We start from the raw sequence: 20,002 nt of genomic DNA, 5'->3' as shown, positions 1-20,002 counted from the left end.
GGGGGCATGCTGGCTAAAGACCCATTCAAAAAGCTCTTTAAACAGGCCCTCTCCACCCCAGTCTGCCTTCATCAATTTCCACGATGCTTGGAGCCGGTTCTGGCAGCAGCTGCTCTTCATGGGAGAGTTATGGCCACTTGGCCCTGCAAGAGAGGGGATCCCCGTGGCGAGGGAGGCTGCCCCAGCTGTGGGGCAGGCGGAGGGTGTGGACTCAGGCCATGGAATCCCGGCCCTGACACTCACTGGCTGTGTGACCTTGAGCAAGTCACTAAACTCTTCCAACCTGTGTCTTCAACTGCCAAGTGGAGACTGTTGGCCCCGCATCATCACCAGATTGTGGTGGAGGTCACATGCATCATGCCCGTGGAATTGCTTTGTCAATTGTGAAGCCAGCCGAACACTGTGGTCCAATATTCTTGTTACGCCCACCCACCTGTCTCTGTGCTCAGGGGTCTCAGCCTCCTGCATTTCTCAGACTCCAGGGCAGAAATACATACATCATCCTTAGCACCCAGCTCTTTTGCTCCCCACGGCTGGGGCCAATTTTCCCAACCCTGGCCTGTCACCAGGGTATTTAGTGGAGGATGAAGAGAGGAGGATAGTGCTTTGAAAGGATACAGATATGCCGAGCTCCTGGGAATTCTGGTTTTGTTGGTCTGAACTGGGCCTGGCCATCAGCATTTTTCTAAAAGCTCTACAGTTGCTTCCCATGCTCAGCTAGGTCTGGAGCCCCTCGCCTAGAGCCCATCTCTCTGTCTGTCCCTCCTCTCTGGCATTTGCCCTGATTCTCGCCCAGAGTTGTAAGGTCCCCTGAGGTGGCACACACTCAGCCCGAGGTGGCCTGGGAGCTTATGCAGAGAGCCCTGCTCCTGAAACCAGCCCCCTCATGCCCCAGACTCCGGTCCAGCTCCGGCCGCATTCACTGCAGCATCCCGAGTAGGCTTACTGGAGAAGAGCTTGTTTAAATGAACCCCACGCAGCGTGTGCTGCCTGCCCCAGTTCTCCCGCTTTGCTTCCCTGCTGCACTGCACCAGCCCTGCGGCCTGCAGGTCTATTTGCAGACTCAGCAAATGCCCTGTTTTATGTCTGGAGGCTGCTGCCTCCTGTCCCTGTCACAGCAGGGTCCGCTGGACTCTGTGCCAATCTCCCCATGCTGGGCCCCGCTGCCCACCCCTGGCCTGCCAGACCTGCCGTGCCAACCGATGTGCCCACATGCCAACACCCAGCACGGCCTCTTGTGTTCGGCCAGGAGCCAGCACAGTTTCCTCCCCCAGCCTCACAGCCAGCTTTGGATCCTGCCCATTCACAGAGATCAGGGGAGAGGTTGCATAGAATAAGGCCGCAGATGACCTTGACCGCCTTTCATCTACTAGTTAGAATGGCTTCCCAGGGTCACCTAACTTGCCCAGGTGCTATGGGCAATAAAAAATGGATTCATGCAGGGTTTCCCCTCCTTGTTCTGTCCTCTGCTCTTTAAAAGCAGAGAAAAGGCTGCTTTTGAAGTTGGAAAAGCCAGACAGGGGAGAGGCAGCAGGAAGCCGGTTAGCGAGCACGGGGCTGACTGTAGACCCACCCCCTGTGGAAAGGGTCAGTCAGTGGAGTTGGTGAGTCAGAAATAAGATCATGAGGTCCCACTGCAAGTTCTTGCGAGTTCTCACCCCTCTTCCAGCACGTCTGATAAGGTAATGGGCGGAAGTACTCAGCTGTCGCGGGGACACATCTGGAAACCTTTAAAGTGGAACTTGAAAGCTGAACTTTTTATTTGGGGGTACATTCTCTGTTCCAGAAGGAGAAGCACACCAAAGGGCCAGTGGGCCCCGGTTGTCGTCAGGGTAATGAGAGCTGCGGTTTTCATTTCGTGCAGATGCTCTGGAACAGTGTTGAGTGTTTTACATATTCTATTATTTAATCGGCATAACCTTTTGGAGGCTTGAAAATGTTAAGTGCCTGACCAAGCTATTAAGTGGCAGAGCTAGAATCTGAAAGGCAACCCCTCCAATCACAGAGCCCAGGTTCTAACAGCTGCACCACCTGCTCCCCGCTGACCCATGGCCCACCCCAGAGGGCTCTCCACGCCTGGGCCCCTCTCCCAGGTTCTCCAGCTGTGAGCTTGTCTGACGTTTCACAGGGGCTGTGCATCACTGTTACAGAGAGAGGGGGTGGCCGAGGTCCCTGGTCTTCCCCCGGGTCCCACCCACCATACATACACACGTGCTCTGAGAATGGGCACACCTCAACCAAGCGCAGACACCTCCTCCCATCCCACCTCCTCTCCAGGCCAGCAGTTATCTGTGACCTGACTAAGTCCTCGTCTAAATATAGCCCTGACCAGCCGCTTCTCGTTTCAGAAGGGGAGATCTATTCCCACTCTCAGGCTGAGGCAGCTCGGGTGGCCCAGTCGCACACCGCGTGGAACGGACGTACCACCACCACGCACCCCTCAACAGTGACCCTCCAAACGGAAACCAGCTGACCTGCACCTCCAGATCGATGCGGTCAGCTCCTGGCAGTAGGAAATGGGAGCTTCTGCCTTAATTTCTTGGCTCTGCCTCCTGGAAAACAAAGGCTGGGTGGCACAGCGGCGCCCCTGACTCTGCTCTCATCCCAGTTAGAGAAAAGCAGGAATGGACCTTGCCACACACTGACCGTGTCCGGGGTCTCACTGTCACCTGACAGCGGAGACACACCTTTGTTATCCCCGTATGCACAGAAGACATCGAGGCTCAACGCCATAAGTATCTGGCCCAAAGTCACATATTTGACCAGTGACTGCGCCAGGATTTGAACCTACATCCAGGTTCGAAAGGCCTGTGCTCCTCCCATCCCGTCGGGCTGCTCTCAGGGCAGCCACCACTGAGTTGTGAGTGCGTACCGACCTGTCCCTCACAACTGCTCACGTTAACGGCAGATAGAAATGGTGGTAACAAACCACCAGGCCTGGTAATTTTCTTTCTCAGAAACAAAGCCCATCTCAGTTGGAGATCATCTAACATTTCCAAGATTTCAAGAACTAGGGAAGGGGCAGCCCTGTACCTCTCTACTATTCAGACAGATTAAGTTACCAAGATGGTAATAAAATGGGGGACAATTCTGGACTGAAATTTCTGGAGGCTTTCCAGCCTTAAGATATATAGTTAATTAGGGTGGAATCTTCCAGGTAGAAAGGTCAATAGAGAACAATTTATGTCTGAAAAGTGACAGCTGGGGAAGAGAGGACATTTGCCAACATCTTACAGCAAGTTGAGGATGGGTCTAGAACTAGGGCCCAGGTCTCAGGACCCACAGACCTGTTATGATCCCCCACCAGGACCCCTCTTCATGGAAGCTGAGCTGACCCCCCCCCAATCACTGCATGATGGAGTCGGAACCCTGGGAACCACGAGCAGGGGTTTCTTGTTCCTCACTCTGCGCATTGGAGGGGGGTTCTGTGGGGAGGATATATTTTTCCTGGGGGAAGCTTCTGGGTGGATAGGTGAGCTCACTCAACAATCACTTACCTTCTCCAGGCATCCCCAAACTACGGCCCGCAGGCCACATGCGGCCCCCTCAGGCCCCGCCGCACTTCTGGAAGGGGCACCTCTTTCATTGGTGGTCAGTGAGAGGAGCACTCTATGTGGCGGCCCTCCAATGGTCTGAGGGACAGTGAACTGGCCCCCTGTGTAAAAAGTTTGGGGGCCCCTGTACTAGACAAATGTCTGCTTCCACCACAAACCCACCCACTATGAGCTGATTAATTTTGCAAGAAAAAAAATCCCTCCTGTGGCCAGGATACAACTCCCAGGTGCTGGTCATCCTCAAACAGGCCAACAGGAACAAACCGATCAGCTGTGGACCCTTTACTTAGTTCCCAAATGTTAGAAATCAAATTGGGCGTCATGAAACATGCAAACGACCTGAAAATAAACTTGGGGCTGACTAGTCGCTTTGGTTTAAGAAACTAAAGGTTAATGCATTGTTCAAAAATTATTTTCATTCCCAAATCAAAATATTTTTAAATTATACCCTTTCCGTGAAAAAATTGAAACTCTCCAGAGCTGACTACTATTAGCAGTTTTCCTATCCCTCCGGAAGTTATTCCCCGCACAAAAATATGCATGTGCATAGAGGAATGCTTAGCTGGAGTTGTCTTTCAAAAATAAAAATCGAGTCAATGTACTTTTCTGAAAATTGCTTTTGTAACTCAAGGATAGATTATGGATATTTTTCCCTGTCGATGATGCAGATGAACATTATAGCAGCATGTGGAGGTAGCACAAATGTATTTAACCAGCCCCGTAAGGATGGGCCGTTAGGTTCTTCCCAAGTGCTCATCGTCATGTACAAAGCCACAGCGGACATCTGTAGCCATGACCCTGCGCCCAGGTGCTCGCATTTCTGCAACAAAGATTCCGAGAGGTAGACTGCTGCATAATTTTAGATTTTGTAATAACTACCAAATTACTCCTTGGAAAAGCAGTGCCAATCTAACCCCCCGCCCGGCAGTGTAGAAAGCATAAAAAAAAATCAAAAAAAAAACCTTTGTGAACTGCTCTCATTTTAACCGTTGTCCTTTTAATCTTTGAAGAGCGGCTGGAAAACAGCCTCAAGGCAGCATCTCTTAATGAGAAAGACACACTACATTAGTTCGTGTGGGCAGAGACGACCCCTGTCCAAGGGGTCTTGGACGTCAGAGGACCCTCTTCCTCTTCCTCAGCAGCGGGCTGGTCCCTGGCCCCACGGGGAGCTCACACGGGTATGGGAAAGTGAGGTGGCTCTCTTGGGGCCGGGAGCGGAGCAGAGGAACAGGGAGGACTCGGGATTCTTCAGGCATCTGTGCGGCATGCGTGTCTCCTTCCCAAGCCACAGCACTGGGACCTGAGAGGCGCCCGGCTCAAGGTATCAGTTTCCATTCACTTGGGCACCATGATTTTTCCCAGGGTCAGATTCCTTTTTGAAGGAAGAGGTTTGTCTGTGATCCAAAGGCGCCACCTCCCCAGACGGGGGTGTCCGCAAGGACAGTGAATTTATTCCCAAACACGCTCCCCATGCCGGGAGCACTTTCTGCCCGTAGAGGTATGCAAACACCGCTCCTATTACCGGGAACACTTGTCTGGGCACACACCCTCAGGCTGCTGTGCGCTGTGCACAGCCGTGTATCGTTCACACTCCACCACTCTGGTCTGAGTGGGCAGACAGTTGCGGGGACCCCTGACCAGCTGTGCCCTGGACCCAGGGAAGTCAGAGGAAAGGTTGGATGCTGGATGTAGAGGAGAATGCTCACCTGGACTCCCTGCCACTTCCCGTAAAGAGTGCTCCCAGGGAGCCAGAGGGTCTGGGCTCAGCTGTGGGCCTGGGTTGAGAGGTCACCGTCCCAGCCGCTTCCTTCTGCTCCCCACTCTTCTCCTGGGCTGCTAGAACAAGGCCCTGCCCCCTTAACCCTTTGAGTAATGAGTTTTTTTCATGCTCGCTAACCCCCCGGGGAGTTTTGGTTTTTTTCTTCAAAAAATGAAATTAGTTCCAGTTCTAGTGTTATAAACTTAAAATCATGTTTGTTTGATAACCAATTAATAGAAACAAGAAGAACATACATTTGCCTTTTTTTAATGTCGCCTTACACGTTTTTAAAATAAATCGATTGTACTCTGGATGGCCAGGAGGCAAGGAGACATACATGAACGTTCGTATTACTCAAAGGGTTAAGCAGACTGAGCCTGGGGGACCAGCACCTGCAGGTCCTCACCCCCAGTTCTGAGGGGACAGAGTCTCTGTCTGAGAGTAGCAGCACTTTGCTCCCCAGAACAAAGGCTTCTTCACACCTGCTAAGCCTGGGGGTGGGAGGAACGCTCACATCCCCCAGTGAGTGTGGGTCCTGGAGACTCTACCCCTTCCTCCAGCCCAGACCCCAGAGTGGGTCAAGAGAGGGCAGGAGTCTGTACCTGGGGATTGGGTGTCAAAAGAATAGTGTTGTGACCATGTGACCTTGCACAGAAGCGGCTGAGGTTCACCTGAAATAGGAGAGGATGGGAAGCCAGATTGTCTCCAAGTCCCTTTTCGCCTGTTAACTCTGTGAATGCCAGAACACTCCCCCCACCCCTGGCCCCTCCCAGCCTGCATGTTGGCCAGTGGCTCTCTGGGCGGGACGTGGGTGTGACTTGCTCAGGAAAACTCATCTTGTAACAGTACAACTCCAGGGGGTCAGGCCTCCAAATCCCTCGTAAGAACTTGAGCGTGGTAGCCCAGAGAGGGGAGAGAATTTGACATTAACGCTGAGACGAACTTGTGGCAATGCTCCAAAAAGGACAGGTTTTAGGGTAGAGCCAAGATTGTCAAATTGATGAACTCCATGGGGACCTGAGAATATGCTGGAGACGGAGAGGAACCAAATTCATTCATTAACTCATTCGTCACTCATTCATTCATTCTTCCATGGAGCATTTACTCCATTGCTCATCAATTTTCATTTGCTATGCCTGACTGAGTACTAAGGTGTGGCCGATGAAGAGAGATGACTTCACACCAGCTCTCCCTCCTGCCAGCATTTTATCTGAAAAAGATCCTGAATAACAGACAGAGCATTGTTATTGGCGTTGCACTAACACATTCACATTTCACCTTACTCCTGAAGACAGCCGTTTGGGTGCTTACTGTTATTCTCAGATGAGAAAAAGGGGGCTCAGAGAGGTCAAATCAGTCGTCCTAATCACACAGGAAATGGCAGACCTCAGATTCAAATCCAGGTCTGTCTTTCCCCCTAATCTCTGCTCTCTTGGCACTGAGATAAAACTATTCCAAACTCTGTTTTTCTTCCCAGTCACATTTGAAAAAAGCCAGGAAGTCTACCTGAAAGAGGAGGACTGCACTGAGACGTGCTCTCTTTAGGGCTCCTACTCCGGGATGGAACCCTTTGCCCACTGGAGGGGCCCTGCAGCCCCTGAACTCAGCCAAGCCTTGGTTTACAGCAAGCAGCCTGCAAAACTGAAATTTCCAACCCAAGAACCTGGGTTCAGTGGAGAGACTAGAGGTTTCTCAATCCCCTGGGGCTGTCTGCAGGGAGTCATAGTGTGCAGCGGCCCAGATCCTCATTTCAATTTCCACCTTGACCGCCACCCTGCTGTATGACCTTGGGCAGGCTGCAGCCTCTCTGAGCTGTGGCTTTCCTGTCTGTGCAGCAGAGAAGGGATCATTCTCTTGCTCTCTTGTGCGGGGAGGGGCACAGCTAAGATGGAGTGTGTGTGCCAGTGTGGTGCAGCCCACGCAGGGAGGAAGGAGGATGGGGCGATTTCTCGAGGCTCTGCAGAAGGCACGCTGAGAGCTTCTCTCTCAGCTCCAGCCACTTGCTAATGAGAAGCAGCATATGCTGATGATTCCAGCATCCACGCTCGCTCCTTGGCTGTCCGAATTTCCAGAGCAAACTGGCTTCCTATTAGGCATTTATACTTATTAATAGCAGAAAATTACAGCCCTCCACAACATCTGCTACTCTGCATTTGCAAAGAGCTTCCCGGGCCATTTGTATTAGTAGTATTTTGTGACAGATTCCCCTAGGCAGAGCAGGCCTGGGTCCCCCAATCTGAAAATAAGTCAGTGGAGACAGAAGGAGGGGAAGGGATTGGTCCATGGTCATCCAGAAGCCCAGAACAGATTAGAGCTCAGGACCTCAGTTTTCCAAGCCTCCTGCTCTGGGGCTGTTGTCCTTGATGCTCTGAGTATTCATGACCTTGATCCCAGAACTCCTGCCTAGAGGCAGGTGTGGACAAGAGTGACGGCCCTTGACCCTGTGCACCAGTCTGTTCTCAAGGGAGGCCCCTGCTGGACTAGCCTAATGGCCAGGAACAAGCAGGAGCAATTGTAAAGTTCAAGGCAAGCTATTCCACGGAGCTATTATTCCTGCCAAGCGGATAAAGTGATTTCCCAGCACTGGGGCAGCTGGGGAGGCAGCCCAGAGGGTCGTGGGAAAATCTGTACTTTCAGTGAGCGGCTCACCTCTGGAGAACTAGCTGTATTCTCTTTCCAGAATCTTGTCCAGCACTTTCCACAGGGGCTGAGCCTCCCTGAGATCTGGAGATGTGTCGTCATAGAATTAAGAGGTCTTGATCAGCCTGGGAGATACTGGGAAGAGTCATTTGTCATGTCCTATCCAGTTTTTTAATAATCGCCCCACCGTGGAACCAGGGGCCTGGAACCTCCTGTCTACCTGGACTTATGTGATACTCTGGTTAGAAAGACACTACCGCATTGCAACCTTATCCCTGCTCCATCTTGCCTTTTCCTTCTACCTTTCCCAGGTCTTTGCAGGTCCTGGGCTTGACTTTCTGCCCAGGACCTGTGTGTCAGTGAGCTATTGCTACAATAAAGCTGAGTAACAAACCACACCCAGACTCCGTAGCACAAAAGCAGGGCTACTCATACTCACGGACCTGAGAGTCATTGCATGTCTGCTGATTTAGGCTAAGCCCAGCTGGGTAGTCCTGCTTCAAGCTGCCCCACCAGCTGGGCTTATCTCCTGTCTGTGGGTCAGGCTCCGGCATGCCCACGGTGGGTTCATCTGGGGCTCAGGCTGAAGAGGAAGCAGCTACACAGGGGAGCTCTTTTTGTGGCAATAGTAGAAGCACATGAGGTCAAGGCCAATGACATAAACACACCTCCTCAAGCCTTAGCCTTGTACTTGCTGCCATCCTATTGGTCAAATCTAAACCTGAGTCCAAGCCCAGGGTCCAGGGCTGGGAAGTACACCCCACCTTTGCATTCACCATGAGGCCAGGTGGGGGTTGTGGGTAGGGATATAGGCCGTGGTGAGATTCAAATAATTTAACAACCGGTTCTCTGTCCTAATGACCATTTTAAGTATAAAAAAAATGATATGCCAAAAGGTAATTTATTATTTTATGCATTTAATACTTAAATAAGAACAATAAAAGAGGTACACAAATCTAGATTATGTTATAAGAAAGAGTTTTAAAATATTAATGAAAAAATATTAAATACCTGACCAAAAAAAACCCAACAAAACTGTTAAAATATTTCCATATTGCTTCTTGATTAGTGTCCTCACTTGCAATTTTTTTTGCTTGTATCTGAGCATCATCAGCTGTATGATTTAGCCTTACCCATCTTTTAACAGTAGGGGTAGAATCCCATTCCTTTAGAGATAGGCCAATTAAACTAATAGTCATTGTGTTTGATATATTAGGAACAGTTAGGCAACTTCTCTTCTCCGAACATATCATGTTCATCTTTGAAAAAACCCCTTCTGCTTCTGCTGAACTTACAGCAATTGTTCTGACATTATTTTTAGCTCTTTGAACACTTTCAGGAATTGCATAGTTCTGGGAATTTTAAAAAATATTTTCCACGAATTCTCGATAGTCATTAACATCAATTTTCATCTATGGACAGGATGAACATTACTATGGGTGCTTGGAATACGCTGTTGCTCAGATGAACATTAAAAAAAAAGAGTAGAAAATGTGAATTTGTGATTTCCACATTGTGTGACTGCCCAGGCGTCCACCTGAGAGAGAACCCGGATTACAAGTGCCATTTTAACAACTGGTTCCCCAAACTCAACAAAAAATTAGGTATTGGTTCTGCCGAACCGGTACAAACCAGCTGAATCCCACCACTGGATATAGAAGGCAACTTTCGGGGCGTGAAAAGTCGGAACTTGTGACACAATCTGCTGTAGCCTGTGACCAGGCTCCTGGCCTCTGCCTCTGTTGAGAGTCTGCACCTTCAAAAACACCTGCCACCTGAGAGCAGACAGGTGAATGCTTGTGTCCTAGGCACAGGGGGTAACTTAAATAGAGCTTTCTGAGCCACTGCTCACCTAACACAAGTTCCAGTCGGGACAGGGCGGGGCTTAGACTTCATCATGGGAAGACAAGAAACAGCAAAACCATTGGTCATGTTAGACCCATGGGAAGATAAGTCAGCAAAATGAATCCTGGAATGGTGACCAGGGGCTATGAAAGGGAAGAAAGGTGCCTGGAGAGGCTTTGAGGGGCTCCCCAGGACTGGGACACTGAGACCTGCATGCACTACAGAGTTAACGTTCTAGAAAAGGGCTCACTTCTCCGAACTCTACTTTCTCTGCATAGTGACAAGACCAGGTGGGGGGAGGGAGGAGAGGGAGAGGGGGTGGGGGAGAGGAGGGAGGAAAGAGAGGTAGGGGGTGGGGGGAGGGGAGGGGCACAAAGAAAACCAGATAGAAGGTGACAGAAGACAATTTGACTTTGGGTGAGGGGTATGCAACATAATCAAATGTCAAAATAATTTGGAGAGGTTTTCTCTGAACATATGTACCCTGATTTATCAATGTCACCCCATTAAAATTAATATAAAAAAAAGACCAGGTGGGACAGCCATGAGGGTCGGTGAGCATCTACACAACCTAACAGCTCCCCAGCAGCTCCTTGGAGTTCCTTAATGGGTAGTCTTCCTCATTTTTTTTTCTTTTTTGAGAATGTTGTAGGAAACTGGGTTCTTAAAAAGCTTTTTGAGCCCTAGCTGGTTGGTTCAGCAGTAGAGCATAGATAGGCACACCATGTAGAAGTCCCGGGTTCAACTCCTGATCAGGGCACACAGGAGAAGCAACCATCTGCTTCTCTACTCTCTCTCTCTCTCTCTCTCTCTCCTGCAGCCATGGCTTGAATGGTTCAAGCAAGTGGGCTCCAGGCACTAAGGATGGCTCCATGGCCTTGCCTCTGGTGCTAAAATAGCTTGATTGCTGAGCAATAGAGCAGCAGTCCCAGATTGGTAAAGCATCAGCCCCAGATGGGGCTAGCCAGGTGGATCCTGGTCAGGGCGCATATGGGAGTCTGTCTCTCTGCCTTCCTGCCTCTCACTTAATTTAAAAAAAAAAATGAAGAAGCTTTTCAGACATTTAAATTAACTCCCACCATCGGGCTCAGTGTAGCCACTGTAGCATTAGCATCCAATTACAAGAGGAGAGATGGAGCAATAACTCACATTTTGACCAGAACGTCAAATGCTTAAACAAATTAGAGGTATGCACAGAAGCTGTACGTTCTGTCTATGGAACATTCCTGAATGCTATCAACGGAGCAGCAGGCACTCTTTGCAATGCTAATGGTAACAGGCAGAGTGGGATCCTATTGCCAGAGGAAAGCGTCTTTCAAAATATCAAGGAAGCTGGACAGGGCTGAATAGTGGGGCCCAGAGTTCAAGGGAACTGGACAAGTAAGTCCTCCGGCTGCCCTGAGCACACCCAGGCCCACAGGCAAAGGGCTCTGTGGATCAGAGTGCAGAAGTATATATAAAGGCCAAAGCCATGGGTTGAAATCCTGTCTGGACCCTTTGCTCTATTCTCAGTTACTCCTTGTCTTTCTATTTCAGCCCACTATTTTGTAATTCATGGCCTCAGTCATGGGGCTGGACCAGTGAGGGAGCAGAGATGATGATTCTGTTTGCACTAGTTCAAAACCAGGCGTAACTATGCTACATTAAGGAAGTTTACCTTCGTGGCAAAAGGGTAAAGCTTACCAGTGTGACTCCGGAACGGTAATGTAGGAGGAAAGAGAGGCGGGGTGGGAACGCGAAGGCAGGTGTTTCACGATCACACCTGGGAATGAGAAGTGGCAGGGCAGGGGATGAGCAGTAGCAGGAGAACTGGCTATACTCAGGGGCCATCTGACTCACCAGGAGCATTTGAATTCTAAGCCCCTCCTCCCTGTGCCTCTTGGAAAGGGTAGGAGGTGAGGAATGGTCTAGGTAGAACCAGGCTGTGACGCTATTTTCCCCAATCAGGGCATGGAGGTTCCGAGCCTGAGACTGAAGATCCAGTTATATGACAATACACGATAGGGACATGCATCCAAAACTCTTTTGTCCATTTCAGATTAAATTGAAAAGAGGAACGATGCCTATCTCTTCACTCAAGGATCTCAGAATATTTCATAAACATGAATTTATTAGTCTACCAACAGAAAGCCTCTCCCCCTTGACCCGGGAAGCTGAGCAGAGAATAATAGGTGTTCTTACATCTATCTAATCAGTTCTTCTTAAATATTTTCATTGTGGTAAAATATACATAACGTAGAATTTACTACCTTATCCATTTTTAAGTGTTGGGTGGCATTAAGTACAGTCATATTGTGCTGTGACCGTCACCGCCATCCATCTCCGGAACTCTTATCATCTCCCCCAACCGAAACTCCACCCCTGTTCAACACCGCCTCCCTGTGCCCTTCCCCCAGTCCCTGGCAAGCACTGACCGACTTTTTGTCTTTATGAATTCAACTACTCCAGATACCTCATGGAAGTGGAATCATACGATATTTGTATTTTGTGTCTGGCTTATTTCACTTAGCGTAAAGTTCTCAAGGTTCATTCGTGTTGTAGCAGGTGTTAGGACTTCCTTCCTTTTTAAGAATGAATATTCTATTGTATGTATACAACACGTTGTTTTTATCCGTTCTTCTGTCAGTGGGTGCTTTGGGTTGCTTCTACCTTTTGGCTGTTGTGTATAATACTTCCGTGAACACCAGTGTACAAGTATTCATTCAAGTTCTGCTTCCAATTCTTTTGGGTGTATACCCAGGAGTGGAATTATGAGGTCATATAGTAATTCTATGTTTAATTTTTTGAGGACATGTCATACCACCCAATAGGTTTTTGTGCAAAGCCAGTCGAATGTGTCAGAAAGACTACATGCAGAGCCTACCCTAAGCCCTCTACCCAGGGAGCCCTGTTCTCCCCCAGCACAATGTAGGCACACACGAAGGTTCTGAGACATGGTCAGGCTTCTTTCTTAGCAGTGGTGAAGGAGTTACATAAACCACATTAATCAACATCTCTCGTGGAGTCCTGTGGGCCAGGGGACGGACCTCAATCTTCTGTGGTCTCTGAGACTATTCATCACTAGGATAGCTCAGGTCACATGGCCACTGGATTTCTTCTCCAGGCAGAAGCAAACTCCCCCCTCCATGACTTTCTTTTCTCACCTCTTCCTGTGGTCTGAATTCCCTCACTCAGTTAATTAGCATGCCTGGCACTGGAGCTTAAGACTTTAATCAGCGTGGGGTGGTTTTAATTAATCGTGTGTCTCTGCATCTGGAGTGGTTTGTGTTCCAGGGTCAGGAGAGGAGCCAGAGATGGGGGATGGAGGAGGTGGCTTAGTTTGGTGTTTGGTGTGGGTGGAGACTCTGGGTGTTTGGGGAGACAGGATCTCAGCATCAAGGTGGCTCGGGAGCCACCTGGCCACCTGTGGCACTGACCAGCAATGCATGGAAGGTAATCAGAGCCACAAGGGTATGGAATTGCACCAAGGTAAATGGTGGACTACATCTAGTTTTCAAAAGTGATTTAAAGTGTTGGGAAATTTTTTGACTCTTTCCAGAATTACCCGTGGGGTGGGGAGTGAGACTGTGCAACAATGTAGATTGGGATAAGGCTGGAGAGTGTGACCCTGCCAGAGTATGCTGCCTCATAGTGCTACTCTGAAGACTTCCCCGGGCTGAGCCTTCTTCTGGAAAAACCCCGGAAATGTGAGGGGGTGGCACCTAGCTCTCAAATAATAGTAACCTTCCTCCTTGGTCTGTCAGAATCCTGCTGGCTCCCCTAGTTTTAGCACCCACTCTTTAAAAAGAATAGGGAAAACCTAGATAAAGTTCAGCAGCATAAGTAAAAAAAAATGACTAAAAATATAGATAGAAAGATCCTCAAAGTTAAGGTTAAAGAAAGTTGAGTCTCATAAAACTTAATGTCCCTGTACCCTAAGGACCCACCTAGGTGGAAAGCAAGGCAAAATGCATACCTATTACAGTAGCTGGTAAAATCACTGCCTGAGTCCAAGGAGCTGGGATAACCCCAGGGTTTTGTCCCAAAGAGGAAGCAATGAATGATTCAGGGGCAGGCATCACAGTTCAAGGAGGAAATGATGTGTTCAAAATATAAAAGAAGCCTGACCTGGCGGTGGCGCAGTGTATAGAGTGTCGGACTGGGATGTGGAGGACCCAGGTTTGAGACCCTGAGGTCACCAGCTTAAACATGGGCTCATCTGGTTTGAGCAAGGCTTACCAATTTGGACCCAAGGTTGCTGGCTCCAGCAAGGGGTCACTCAGTCTGCTGTAGCTTCCCGGTCAAGGCACATATAAGAAATCAATCAATGAACAACTAAGGCAGTGGTAGCCAACCTGGTCCCTACCTCCCACTAGTGGGCGTTCCAGCTTTCATGGTGGGCAGTAGCAAAGCAACCAAAGTATAAATAAAAAGATAGATTTAACTATAGTAATTTGTTTTATAAAGATTTATTCTGCCAAACTTAGCAAAAATCCAACGTAAAGTACTTGGTAAGTAATTATTATTATATGCTTTAATTTGCTGTAACTCTGCTTTATAAATTTTATAAGTAAAGTTACTTCCCTACTTTATAAATCACCATTACTGTGGAACCGGTAGGCGGTTAGAAAATATTACTACTAACAGAGATACAAAAGTGGGCAGTAGGTATAAAAAGGTTGACTACCCCTAAACTAAGGAACCGCAACTAAGAACTGATGTTTCTCATCTCTTTCCCTTCCTATCTGTCCCTCTCTGTGACTCTCTCTGTCTCTGCCACATATAAAAAGATATAAAAGAAGAAAACTTTTTTCCAGGCCCGCTAAACTCCTGACCAAATTCAGGAGGCTGAGGAAGATGGTCAGAGCAGCCTGCTGCGATGTGGGAGAGAGATAACAGGAGAGTGTGATGAAGCATGGGCATTGATGACAAAGATAATGATAGTGATCACTCGCCACATGCCTGATCACATGCAAAGCTTCAGACCTACTGAGTCATCTGTGATTGGGGAAGGGGAGGTTTTTATCGCCATGTTTATAGATGAGAAAAATTGAGATGCAGAGACAATAGGATCTCCTTGATGGACAAGGATGAACAAGGATTTGAACCTAGCTCTGCAAGCTTCCACACCTTTTCCAAGCAAACGGAAATGACTCTTTGTTTAAAATCAAGGGAGCAAAGGCCTTCCAATCTCAGGTACTGACAGCTTTAAACACCAGTTGCAAGATATTTTTAGACATCTAAATGCGAAGGCCTTTGACAATGTCAAAGATCAGCCAAACAGTTGGCTTTTTATGTTACACACCCTGGAAGCCCACGGCACATTGATGCAAGACAAATAAAGCACGTATCCATGGGAGAAACTGGGGAGGATATTGATAAAATGTAGACCAAGAGAATGCTTTCAACAGGACAAGTCATGATTTTCTCTTTAAGCCCATGCAAATATGTGGTGTTCGACAAGCAGCTGTAACACATGAAAACATCATTACATACTTATGTCGCCAATGTTCACCATCTATGGCCCCTTTTTATTACTTTTTTCCCCTTCCAGGCATCGTGTTTTGAAAGATTTTTGCCTACTAAACAAACTGCATTTATGAAGTCATAATATATTTCCTATTCTTAATATAGGGCATACATCATTGGGTATGCACACACACAGAAAACAGCCACAATTATATTTCCATTAGGCTTTTGGAAATATTGCCAATGGCTTGTGGACCTCATTACCACTCACGAATTCCTCCAAGTCCAAGTACTTTGGGCTGGGAACCATTATTTATATTGCTCATATGACCAGTATGTTTATGCCCACTTAAGAGGTATGGAATGAAATTAAGGGGGTCACAGGAAGAGGGTGAGTTTCTGGCCGTGTGTTGAGTCAGCGGGGTAATTTGTAAGAAACTCATTGCCAGGATTAATTGCGAAAATGGTAAGGTTATGTGTAGGTAGAGCCCAGGCATGGCTCATGCTGATTACATAAGTGGTCATAAAAGGAAAGATAATATTCCAAATGTGCAAAAAGACATCTGAGAATGTGGCAAGTGGGCCCCCAAGGCCAAGGGCAAAGCTATAAGAATGTGAACAAAAAGCTAACAGGTAACTTGGAAGAAGGAAAACTGCAGTGTGGTCATTAAGCATGCTCCATGTGTACTTGAGAAAACAACAAAAGAGAAAGATATATATATATATATATATATATATATATACACACAATTATATATATATACACACACAGAGAGAAAGATATATACACAAACAACAAAAGAGAAAGATATATATATTATTATATATACACACACACACACACACACATACAGTATATATATATACATACACACATACAGTATATGGAATGGGAAAATTAAGGTAGAAGGGAAAAAGATCCTGTAGGTTTTGAAATTAATTATTAATCAATTCCAGAAGGGCGTTTCGACAATAATTGAGCAGGCTCTGGTGCCGAGTTGCTTGGGCATGAGTTACAAGTAGCCCCTGTCAAGCGGTACATAATCTTAGGGAGCAGAGGCCCCATGAGGCAGCGGGGGAAACGTAGCGTCTGCATTTGCGTCGGAAGCACGGAGGTCCAGTCAGGTCAGCGTGGCTTTTGCTATTCGGTGCCTGTTGTCTGACGGCACAGAATTTAAAAGGATGACCCCACCCAATTCTCTTAGCTCAAGCTGAAATAGTACCTAAGAAATCATCCACTGAGATAAAAATGTCTCCCCAATGGAAAAGAATGACTTATTTTAAAAAAAAAAATTGTAAAGAAGAAACTGGCAACATGGAGAATAAGGCCTAGGCTATATAGAAAAAAAATTTTTTTTTATTTCATTTGATTCTGTGGCTCAGTATTAAGTATCTTCTATTTGTTGGACCCTGAGAAGTCAGAGTGAAGACATTCAGGCAAAACTACCTCCACCAGAGAACAAAGAAATGAAAACAAATCTTCACGAGCATGCCAGAATGGAAGCATTTGGGCTAAACGTAGTGTCACCTGGAACGTTATATGTTAACAAGCGGCTGGTGACCACGCGTGTCAGGTTCTGCGGTTGGAGAGGCGGCCTCTACTCATGGAAAGGGTGCAGGTGGGAGGAGAAGTAACAGCAGCTGCTCTTTGAAAGCACCAGGGAGAAAACTTCCAGAGCCTGGTGGCCACCACAATGAGAGAGAGGGCGCTGGCAGGTAACAGCTCAGCGTGGGTGTATGACACCTGGTGGAACAGCAGGAGAAAGGGACAGTGACCGTCTTGGTCTTGGGTTCCAGGCCCTCTGGAACCACAAAGATTATGAAGGAGAAGGACTGAGAAGAAGGCAAAACACTTTATGCTGAAAGACAAACAAGAATGGAGGCAAAATAAACATTTGCGTTTATTCTGTGGATAAGAAACAGACATGGGATGAATTGGATGTTTGTAGAGACTCATTTGGGTTTTGGTGGTGAGCCAATTTCAATGTAGACTATTGAAGTATTTTTTTCTGACAAGTTCATATGGCCTTTATGGAGTTTGTCCCCAGAGATTTCTGAGAAAATAACAGGTGGTTGTCTCCCCTGAGCACTTGCTTACATGGCCACCTTGGCCACCTGCCCAGATAAGATCACGCAAGGTCCCTTTCAGTTCTGGGCCTCCAGATCCCTTGAAGCTCCTCCACTGTTTTAGGAGATACTCCTGACTGAGTACAGTCTCTTTCTGTGCACGACAGAGTGTTCCGTGAAATCCTGACCACTGTCTCTCTTGCTGTCCTGTCCCAGCTCACCAGAGTGCCTGTGGAGTCCTGTGGTCAGTATCGGAGCTGCAGTGAGTGCCTTGGCTCGGGTGATCCCCACTGCGGCTGGTGTGTGCTCCACAACACGTGAGTACTGCCGGCAGCCTCAATAATGCTCCCTCTCCTCATCTTCTCCCTCATTATGCCTTCCTTTTGGATTTCCCTTCTCTACCTATCTTTGCTGACTCTTTTCTTTCCTGTAGCATCTGCAAATTTCATCTTCCTTCTTTTGCTCCGATTTCACTTTCAATTGCCAGATTCCAAGCTATACAGAAATGGCAGTAAGGGACGATGCTGAGTCAGGATGTGGCATTGCCCTGGGTAATGATGCACAGGAGCGCTGGAGGGAGATCCTGGACATTCCGTCTGTAGACTGACTGTAGACTGACATTACAGGACAAAACAGCAGGAAAAAGGCCGGGACCTTGTGTCTCAGGGCTTCCCTGGGCCGTTCGGTCATGGGCGAAATCCATACTGTCCATTTAGTGATCCAGCTTCCCCTTCACAGACTCTTGGATACACCCCCAGCATGTCCTGGGACTTGAGACCCTTCTGGTATAGTACAAGTGGGTAGCACCTGAGCACCCTCCCTCTGATGTCTTAACGCTCATCTGGTTCTCAGAGCGCCTTGGGCCAGGGGTCACTGGACCAGTGAAGCCCTGTCCCAAGTGCTGGGTACGCTGCCTGTGTGTTGGTTCCATTTCCTTCTCTTGAAATGAGAAGAAGGCAATAGTATGCATCAGAGGCAATGCTAACCTGGTAAAGAGACTGAGTACGGGATGCAAGGTACAGACAGCAAACCCAGACACATGTGCAGAGTCGAATGCCTTATGGGATCCAAAGACCCTTGGCATCACTGACCAATAATAGTTGGACCTCACTCCGATAGACTCGGGTCCCAGTCAGGCTATTGCTGCTGGAATCCCAGGCTTCTAATCAATACTTGAAACTTGATGCTCTGTGAGTCAGACATAAATGTTATAAATTTAGGATGAGGACTTTAGTCTTCCTACTTCATTGGTCATTTTCAACTGTAGGAGTATCGGGGCGGGATCTTGCCCCACGCCACCCAGGAGAGCCTCTAAAAGCTAGAAACACCCTCTTAAATTCTAATACATCCTGGCCCTTGCTGGTTGGCACAGTGGTAGAGCATCGGCCCAGTGTATAGAAGTCCCAGTTTTAATTCCCAGTTGGGGCACACAGGAGAAGCGCCCACCTGCTTCTCCACCCTTCCCCTCTCCTTCCTCTCTGTCTCTCTCTTCCCCTCCCGCAGCCAAGACTCCATTGGAGCAAAGTTGGCCCGGGTGCTGAGGATGACTTCATGGCCTCTGCCTCATGTGCTAGAATGGCTCCGGTTGCAACAGAGCAACGGCCCAGATGAACAGAGCATTGCCCCCTAGGGGGCATGCTGGGTGGATTTGTGTTGGGCACATGCGGAATTCTGTCTTTCTGCCTCCCTGCTTCTCACTTCAGAAAAATACAAAAAGAAAAAAAAAATTTAATTCTAATACATCCTTTCTGAGGGCCAGGCACACTGTCACCTCTAGGTGATATTCCCAGCCATAATGAGTCCTTGAGTTCTTTAAAAGAAGGTCTGGAGTCCCTCAGGTATGCTATGGTGGGAAAAAATGGAGACCCGTTAACGTGCCCTGGAATACACGTAACTCAGACAATCAGAAACCGAGTGTAGGAGTGCACACAAACCTCCGGGGCGTAACAGACAGCAGTGTCACCTAAGAGTGGCCGGCATGACAGAGGACGGAAGAGTTTGCATTAGGGACTCAGCCCAGCTGATCAATCCAGGAGAGTGACCTGGATGATACTTTGCAAGGCAGAAGGGGAGATGTTTTCTTTGTCCCACACAGTGAGGCCTCTCGGAAAGGGACCATGCTCCAGACCTGTTGCTTCCTTGGGGACCTTAAGCCAGCTGGCTTTCTGCTTGGCCAAGGATGGCTCAGCTGCTCCTGGCATGGGCTCTCACACCTGGCATCATTCAAGGGCAATCAGAAGAACTGGCCCCTCTCTGACACTTTATGCCCCTGGGACCCAGAAACAGGTCTCCGTGTCAGCTCTGATGCTGCCTGGGTGTGCTGGCCAGCCCCGCATAGCACTGAGCCCCTGTGAGGAGCAGGGGACCTCGGGCTCCGAGAAGGCACCAGAGAGGCTGCCATCTTCCATCCCCCCAGCCCCGGAACTGGGTTTAAACAGACATGAGAGGAAGTGGGACCAGAAACTACTTCCTGCATGGCTTCTGTGTCCCTTTTAGTAACAGAATACCTGCCTCCTGTCGTGTGGCAGAAGACGGTGGACTGGGGCCAAGGGGCGGTCTGACAATTCAGGAAGGAGGCACTGGGAAGCCAGCAGTTCTGTTCTCAGCACGGCCTCAAGAAAACGGCCATGGGCATGAACCCTAGGCACCGGCCACCAAGTCCAGAGTCCACATCCCCCTTGCTGCCTAG

The 20,002-nt window shown here is 48.4% G+C and overlaps 1 protein-coding gene across 1 annotated transcript in view; it reads left to right on the top strand.

Moving 5' to 3' along the window:
- PLXNA4 (plexin A4) overlaps positions 1-20,002 on the top strand; it is a 417,067-nt gene that overhangs the window by 293,494 nt on the left and 103,571 nt on the right. Inside the window, exon 5 of the mRNA XM_066262319.1 lies at positions 17,530-17,630. Within this exon, the coding sequence (XP_066118416.1) occupies positions 17,530-17,630 (101 nt within the window). The remainder of the gene's footprint in view (positions 1-17,529; positions 17,631-20,002) is intronic.

Source organism: Saccopteryx bilineata, chromosome 2, assembly GCF_036850765.1.
Source record: "Saccopteryx bilineata isolate mSacBil1 chromosome 2, mSacBil1_pri_phased_curated, whole genome shotgun sequence".
Classification (NCBI taxonomy): domain Eukaryota; kingdom Metazoa; phylum Chordata; class Mammalia; order Chiroptera; family Emballonuridae; genus Saccopteryx; species Saccopteryx bilineata.
The sequence above is the reverse complement of the archived record's forward strand: the minus strand, read 5'-3'. Positions and strand labels throughout refer to the sequence as shown.